This window comes from Salvia hispanica, chromosome 5, assembly GCF_029641045.1.
Source record: "Salvia hispanica isolate PSC_SH4W2 chromosome 5, Shi_PSC_v1, whole genome shotgun sequence".
Taxonomy (NCBI): Eukaryota; Viridiplantae; Streptophyta; class Magnoliopsida; order Lamiales; family Lamiaceae; genus Salvia; species Salvia hispanica.
The window spans coordinates 44,499,484-44,507,751 of NC_142696.1; the positions used below are offsets into that span (position 1 = coordinate 44,499,484).

An 8,268-nucleotide genomic window follows, 5' to 3' on the forward strand; every position below is an offset into this window, starting at 1 on the left:
CTCCATAAAGAAAGAAAAAATAATAAAAAGTAAATAACCGCATCAGTACAGTAAAGTAAAAAAGAAATAAGTCCTTGACCTTCAGTTTTTGTGGGGTTGCCGAGAACTATTGGAAGAGCGTCACAATTTTGCATTTATCATTATTTTTAAAATTATTTGTTCTACTAGTACTAGGAATTTAAGAGTTTGGTTTATACAATTAAGATTATACTACTACAGTATCCTATATGGCCACCAAATTTGATTCACGAATATATTTGCTCCTTCTTCCCCTCTTGGAATCCTAACAACTTCTAAGATTACTTTTTTTCTTTTTTTCTTTTTTTTTTTTATAATTGATATACTCCATTAATTATGAAAATTTGCTGCTTCCGCTCTCAAATTAGTATGGCATGAAAAATTAATCATTACAGCCATCTCATTTCCACCACACCGCACATGTAAAATTGTTAGCTCTAACGTTTGACCAGCTAAACGGCGCCGTTTCAACTAAACTTGGAACCTTATTAAAGTTATTTTGCTTTTTAGTTTAATATAATATCCACCACCTCATACAGAGAATCAGATTCATCATTAAGTACTCATTGTCAATTCACTATGGAGAGAATATCCTTTTCGTTTGAGTATTTTCCAATATTTTCTCATTGATATATAGATTACATAAATATTGTATAGATAAAGTGCATTTCGAATATTTAAAAGATTGATCCTATGCAAAATTAAAATATTTGAGCAGTCTCAATTGTTTTGAAGTATATTAATAAAGAGCATCGATAAAAATGCATTTTTATATATAAAGTATTGATGAATAAATTTGGAAGATGAGATATGATTAATAACGGCGCATGCGACTCATCACCGTCCACCGAAAAGTAATGTATGCGGCCAGATTAAATTAATCCAACCTGTTGGGTCCTAACCTTGGTCAAAGTAGACCCCAAATGATGTTTTTATAGTATAGTAGTATCAATTTTAAATAATTTTTGGTAATTTTTTTTCATATCTAACTAATTAATTTTATATTTGGCATTCGTGTCTAATTGTGTGAGAGGTCAATATTTTAATCCAAATATGAAAAAGATGTCACAAACACCATCTAATATATCCCAGCTTATCAGGTAACTTATAAGGGCATCCACATCGCGTCTCGATGCAGGCTTTATCTCGTCTCGAAGAGACGAAACCACATCGAGACGGCGATGCGGCCTCCATCTCGTCCCATGTCTCCTTCCGAAAAGGCCAGCCTCGAGACGTCTCGCCACGCGCCTTGGCGACGTGGCGAGCTGTGGTTCGTGCGTGACGCCCACTCGCCGACCCGCGAGTGGGCGTCGTTTATATCCGTTAAAATTGATTTTTTTTATTTTTTTTTAAATCAGAAAAAAATTCAAAAAATAAATATAAAAAAATTCCAAAAATTCTACTAGCCGTTTATAGCCGTTTTTTTCAAATTTGTAATTTTTTTTCATAAAGCCTCCAATCACTTCTATAAATACCAAGTCATTCCCACAAATTATCCACCATAAAAAAAAACTCTCTATTCTCACTCAATTTTTTTTAATGGTGTGTTTTTTTTTTGTTTTTTTATGATTTTAATTATGTATTTTTAAATTTTTTAGGCCTTTAAATTGTATTTTTTATTTTATTTAATGAAGTGTGTTTTTATTAATTGAATATGTTGGAATTAAAAATAAAAAATGAAATTGAATGAATAGTTAAGGGATGAGATGGTTAAGAGATGGAGGGATGCAGATGTTGTCTCTTAGTTAAGAGATGGGGTGAAAAGTACAGTGGGGCCCATGAATAGTAAAGATAAGAGACGGATAAGAGACAGAGATGCGGATGGTCTAATTCAGAATATTTACGTAACAATTAATGTGGCCGTTCGATTTATGAAATAAAATTATCTTGAGATGAAGTTTAAGATACACTAAAATAGATCTTGGATAGGATTAAATTAGTCTTATGCATGGTTGTAGAGTAGGGTGGAGAGGAGAATAATGAGGAGAGCGAGATGGACAAATTAGTAGGAGGGGGTGGGGTGAGATGATTAGTCATGAGATTAGGAGAAAATGAGTCCATTCAAATGGGCCGAAACAGGCCCAAATCTACAATTGTTAGCTAAGATTTGGTTGAAAGTGTGAATGGAGAAGATAAAAGTTATCACGGAAACCGAATGGACACAAAATTGACTACTTATATTTTTATTTGTGCTAAAAGTTATAGTACTATAGTCTGTAGGGAGTATATACGAATTGTAAAACTTAGATTATTTGCGAGCTTTAGATATAGGCAGGAGTAGACTACTTTAAATTTTATTGTGAACGCAATATGTAGCAAAAATGCCAGAAAAGACTTAAATATGAGAATGTTAGTCGTAAAATAAAGGAAGAAAAATGGAAGGGAAAATTGAAAGGTGAAGGCAATTCATTGCTCCAAGAATGATTAAACACGCATTAGTATGGGTATGATGATGGTGATGATGGATATATAGTGCATCATGATTATAATTTATAAACCATCATTTATAAGCGTGACTTGCCCAATGCCTACAAAGTCATTCCATTATTACTTTAATTTTTCTCATCATTTTATTTAATCCGCATTTGTCTGCATACAAGTATTATTGATTTTGCCCACACAATGCATATACATATATATGTACTTTCCTAATTCCTAGTGTATATGGAGAACTATATTCTTCTTTATTCGCCAAATTTTTAGCATTACGCATTTAAATGTCATCTGTCAATCATCGTTTAACAGAAAATAATTATCTCATCATAATAGCTCTAAGTCTAAGCCAAAAGAGAAGTTCTAATAACTATCTCAAGAGAATTAATGGTTACCGCTTATTCAGACATAAAATGCAGTTCAGACATGTTGATTGCCATCTACCTAAATATAGATATATATAGATTTTATGAATATAAAGAGACCAATTTTTATGAACCAAAGAAAAGGAATGTTAGTTGTGGAAGGAGGAAATAATCCATATTATACTCCTATAGATTTACTCAATGACAAAAATTATGTATATATACATCAGTGTTTGTTTTCCTATGTACCTTCCTTACATTATTATTTGCTACTAATTTAATATGACTACAAATTGATTCCTAATACAGTAATACTAGATGTAATTTTTCACCTCATGTACTAAAATCAAGAATCACTTACGAAATTAAAACTTGGTAAGTACACATAAAATTGTCTTATGAATTACTAGAACAATTATTCGTAAATATAACGAATTCATAAATGGCTCTAGTCCCTCCAACACACACACCCCCTAACAAATTTCCTCCACCAACCCTTAAAATCTTGCAATTAGCAATGTGGCATTTGTAGAACAATTGAGTCATGATTCCACCTACATATACTTACAAACATATTAGTAAAAGCAATGTGAAAAGAGATCCAACATTCACATCTCTACCTCTATAAATTGAGCCACAAACCAACCAAATTTCTCATCCAACCCCATAAACACACACACACTCTACTTCAAACCACAACACAATACCAAAAAAATGAACACCAAAACAGCATGCCTAGCAATTCTTGCACTAGCAACGCTAGTCCTTGCCCAAGTGGAGGTGTCCACAGCCGTGACCTGCAACCCCCTGCAGCTGAGCCCCTGCGCGGCCGCGATCACTTCATCGGGGAAGCCCAGCGGCACCTGCTGCGCCAAGCTCAAGGAGCAGAGGCCGTGCCTGTGCCAGTACATGAGGAATCCCAATCTACAGAAGTTTATCAAGTCTCCTGGTGCAAAGAGAGTCTCTAGTGCTTGCCGCATTCCCTATCCTAAATGCTAAATCACAACTATTTCTATTGTTCTTCAAGTGTGACATGTTTTTAATTACGTCCTCCTACTTATTAGTGTGGCATGCTTTAATTACGTACTACTTATAGTTTATAGCTAGTTCTCATCTATATAGATGTTTATTTCTATGATGATGATGAGACGTGAGTGTAATGTGTTACTTGAGATGTACTAGTGTTAATGCCATATTTCCTGCTTCGACCTTTGGTTTGTTTGCTGGATTTTACTCTCGTTTGTTATGGGAAGCTTTTTAAAATTTTCTTTGAATTATTGCATACTGACAAATTGTAGTTTGAAATATGAGAGTATGGTTTGATTTTAGGGATAAACTTAGAAGACGACAATTCTCATGTATTAATTGATGCCCCAAAGTCCATTATATGTAGCTCATCGTAAGAGGTGAATTCAAATTTCGAAACTAGCCGAAAGTTTGTGATTTAATTTTCATAAATCATGATGTAGATAAAGAATTTCCGTTTTAGGTTCAAGGTTGAGAAATTCAACCTTCGACAATTTATAAGGATTTACAAAAAGTTATGTATGATTTGCCACAAAATGATTTTTAAGTAATATTGAGTTATTCAAACCACCAATGAGTGAAATGTGAAATATGAAGTCTAATAGTATCTCTCTATGCCCACCAAAAAATAATAAAAAAAATAATAAACATTGTAAAAAATCAAGAACCAAATTGCAAAGAGAATGCAAAAACACTCCATTCGTCTACTATTTTGAACATTTAGTTACACAATTCAATTTCTCTATAGAATCCCCTTCAAATTAAGACATTTTAATAAACATACTACTACATCATATCGGCAACTAGAAAAAACGCAGCTTGTTCTATAATACAAATTGCGAAAAAACAGAGCATCAACTTCAGCCACCTTTAATCTTGCTAAAACAAAATTTATTGTGTCGTCGCTAAATTATAACCTTATTCCACCATTAAAAAAACACTGAAGCACATTCCTTTTTTCTCCCCTCGGTTTTGTTTCACGTGCTAGTTGGAATTAACAGCACTTCAATGGCATTTGGTGGCGTTTCATGTAGAAGGTTGAAGAAGAAGGAGACGGAAAAGGAGGGGAATTGCAACCAAGTTTACCTACGGCAGAAGAAGGAGAAATCCGGGTGATTGACATGGAGTAAGTTCAGCCAATTGTCAGCAGCTTGCAAGAGAGAATTTGCCAAGTCCCGCTGCTTTCCTGCATTCGGAGTCCATAGTGAAACTTTGTACTTGTATGAGGCCATGCCAAAAGCCGGCAGCGAAATCTGTGGAACACCATCACTCTCAGATGGAAAAGTGAAGACTGGAGATTGCGCAGCTTCGTTTCCTACAGATATGCAAATTGAGTAAGCTTATTCTTAGACCACCACTAAAGCATTACAATGTGCATGCTTTGTAATTTGTGTCACGGGTGAAGAAAAAAATGTGCATCATAATAGCCATCGCCTACCTGTCATGGGGGTATGAAGAGAGTGAAAAGTTAGAAAGCAAGCATCCAAATCTTTAAGAGTTGGCCCAGTTGGTATTCTGTAAATTGGGTACCTATATATGATTGTTGGTAAACATAAGGTTAGGATTAAGAATAGCAACTAATAGATAGTATTAGTATGACGAATTCAATTCAAACAAAGGGAGTGTATACCAGGCCACAGAAAGCCAACTGGAGGGAAGCAGATCACAACTTCTCAGAGTTCTGAGCTCGGGGAATTCACGAGCTAGATCAGATATCTGCGAAAATTTCAAAATAATAGTACGGTCTAAGAAATAAAAGAGAAAATCATATCTCAGATAAGGAGAATATTAAAGAGACCACTGACCTTGTCTGCTAAAGGTTCCCTACAATATGGTTGGTCCCGTGCAAGATACTCAAACAACAAGCTGCCCTCTGAACTTCCAAATTCGCCTTCATCACTTGAAAAGCCTTCTTGAAATTCCATATGATGCTCACTTAACGGGGATGGTACTCCATCCAGTTCACTGTCACTGCTTCCATCACTACTAGAATCCCTACAATATTCTCCATCACTTTCACCAAGCCGCCTGTACATGAATCAGTAAAACGAGGAAAATTGCATCAGAAGTCATTATCCTATGTCAGTTAATACATGGGCTGCAAATACAAATGGCTAGTACCACATTGCATTAAGCACAAAATGTTTGTGAAAGGAGCCAAGCATATGTTTTATAGTAAAATAAGGTAGTACATAATTGTAAAATTAAAAATGACCGACAATGCCCACTTATTTACTCAATTTTAATGGGCAGGCATTTGGAGGATTGGTTCAAGTTATAAGTCAATCACTCATTACTATTGAACAGGAGTGGTAATTCTAAGCATAAACGAGTAGGCTCAGCTCATCCAAATCTATCATATGCCGCTGACAACTAGGGAGGGAGAAAGCACCGTTATTATGCATAGATAGTAAAACTAGACACCAAACATTAGAAGAAACCAGAATGATCATGGCCTCCTGCCAACAATATTAAGGACATCAAATTAAATACTAATAATTTCTCAACAAGTGAAGAAATTTATGATAGAAATCTAAGAGCTGAAAGAAGATACCTCAACTTTGTTGTACTCTTTGAATGGTCGGCATACAACTGGATGCCTGATAAATACGGAACATAATACTGAACGACGCTATCAGTGTCATTTAGTAGTAAAGGCACTCCAGCGCCATAAGCACTCCATTCCTTGAATGCCACCCATAAATCACTAAGCACAAAGTATGGCTGAAACTCAGCATTGCATTGTCTCCAGTCCCTCGCCATCATCTGCAACATTTACATATATACACTCATAAAATTTTGGATAGGAAGAGTAGCATATTCAGCCATGCAACTAATCAACTCTGACTTTTGAGCAATTACACATGGGACAGCAAAATAATTAACATGAACAGATTGACAATGTCTTTTTTTTAAATACATGTTTTAATAATAATGGTCGGGCAAGCTTCAAGATGGAACTGCATAGACTCTATTAGATAGCTTAGGTAAACAATAAACAGCAATTATATAGGAGTATCAATTTTCTTAAATAACACCACGAGGTAGTTAACATTATAGATCAAACGCTATGAAGTCTTCAATTATTTCACAAAACTAACCAATAAATTAAAATTACTTATGGATATACTAATTCGATCATCAAATAAACAACAGGTTACGTAATACTAAGTTTCACAATCACAATAAAAGCAGCATTACTTGTTAAGGGCAGCAACTTGAAGCTTCAGTCCAATTAAACTCTAAATACAAATTTATGTGAGGAAAAACATGAATTTAAGAACGATTTCATCATATTCGAGAATAACAAGTACTAACAATCTCTACTTTAAACCAGCATTTCCTCAAGAAATCAATCACTAATTTCATATATGCTTGGCTCAATTCATCTTAATAAAACGAGCAAAACAAAACAAAACCTTAGATAAATGTTGCGCTTGGACCGAAGGCGCGATTGATTCCAAAAATCTCTCCAAATTACACAGAGACGAGGACTCAGCCGCCGGCGTCGGAGACTCCGGCACAGACTTCTCCTGCGGCAACTCATCGCGGTGGCTCCGCCTCGAGCAGACATCGCTCTGACTCTGAGCTCTCCGCGTTAAATTTTGGCTCCGGCGAGCCTTGGCGGCGCTGTCAAACCGATCGTCGCAATTTCTACTCCTATTGAACTGCACTCCTGCCCCCAACATGCTGTCCTCGAAATTAACACAGCAAAAAGCCTAATCTACCAATTTCAATATTGTATTTATCCACAAATTAATCTGTATCAAATATCAGTGTAGCTGAAAAGCATTTGCAGCGGTTACAAACTTAAATTAAGTATGTCCTTGGCTAGCAGCTATTGAATATAGCTTAGCGCAGAACAATGCAATGCTTGTAATCTCGGATCAAAACATCAAATAGCAATTTCTACAGAGAGAGGGGAGGTAGACTCGGATACCGTTTGTATATATGTTTGTGTATGCGTGTGGTGAGAGAGAGAAAGGGCGAATGTATGTATCAATGTATGGGTGTAGAGAGAGGAAATGTGTGAGTGGAGGAAACTAACGGGTAGCAGCCAGCAAGGAAAGAGAAGTGGATGAGAACCAAAATTCTTTAATTTAATTAAATTAATGTCTTATTTATAAAGAAGTTTATCATTTATGTATCTTAATTAATTTATGATTTAAAATGTTCGTGTAGTTGCTGTGGGGGTTACGAGTTACGACGACACATATTTTTCATGTCAAATTTTTAAATTACTAATAAAATCAATTTTGTTTATATGCAAGTGCATACAAGTAGGGTTTCGGTTCAACAAACATTAATTTTTACTGAATTAATTTGAGGATACAATCTACCTTATCGAATTACATGTGAAAGCCACGTTTTGGTATTAAGTATAGAAGAATTTAATGTTTTAAACATGTTTATTGGCATTATTGCT

General features: G+C 35.2%; 1 protein-coding gene and 1 pseudogene across 1 annotated transcript; one reads left to right on the forward strand and one right to left on the reverse strand.

Moving 5' to 3' along the window:
- Window positions 1-3,459: 3,459 nt before the first annotated feature.
- Window positions 3,460-4,090, forward strand: LOC125190510 (non-specific lipid-transfer protein 2 pseudogene; annotated as a pseudogene).
- A 424-nt stretch (window positions 4,091-4,514) lies between these two features.
- Window positions 4,515-7,894, reverse strand: LOC125190509 (uncharacterized). The gene is made up of 6 exons (XM_048087832.2): window positions 7,262-7,894; window positions 6,397-6,608; window positions 5,648-5,870; window positions 5,473-5,558; window positions 5,281-5,372; window positions 4,515-5,157 (listed from the first exon to the last, which is right to left on the reverse strand). The coding sequence occupies exons 1-6, from the start codon at window positions 7,529-7,531 to the stop codon at window positions 4,925-4,927; spliced, it is 1,116 nt and encodes a 371-aa protein (XP_047943789.1). The 5' UTR covers window positions 7,532-7,894; the 3' UTR covers window positions 4,515-4,924.
- Window positions 7,895-8,268: the final 374 nt, after the last annotated feature.

Excerpts from the sequence above, each read along its gene's own strand:
- LOC125190509 (XM_048087832.2), bottom strand. The coding sequence starts at position 7,531 with ATGTTGGGGGCAGGAGTGCAGTTCAATAGGAGTAGAAATTGCGACGAT. Across the intron at positions 6,609-7,261 it reads AAGCGCAACATTTATCTAAG|ATGATGGCGAGGGACTGGAG; the intron begins GTTTTGTTTTGT and ends TAAATGTTGCAG. Across the intron at positions 5,158-5,280 it reads TCTTCATACCCCCATGACAG|GAAACGAAGCTGCGCAATCT; the intron begins GTAGGCGATGGC and ends GCATATCTGTAG.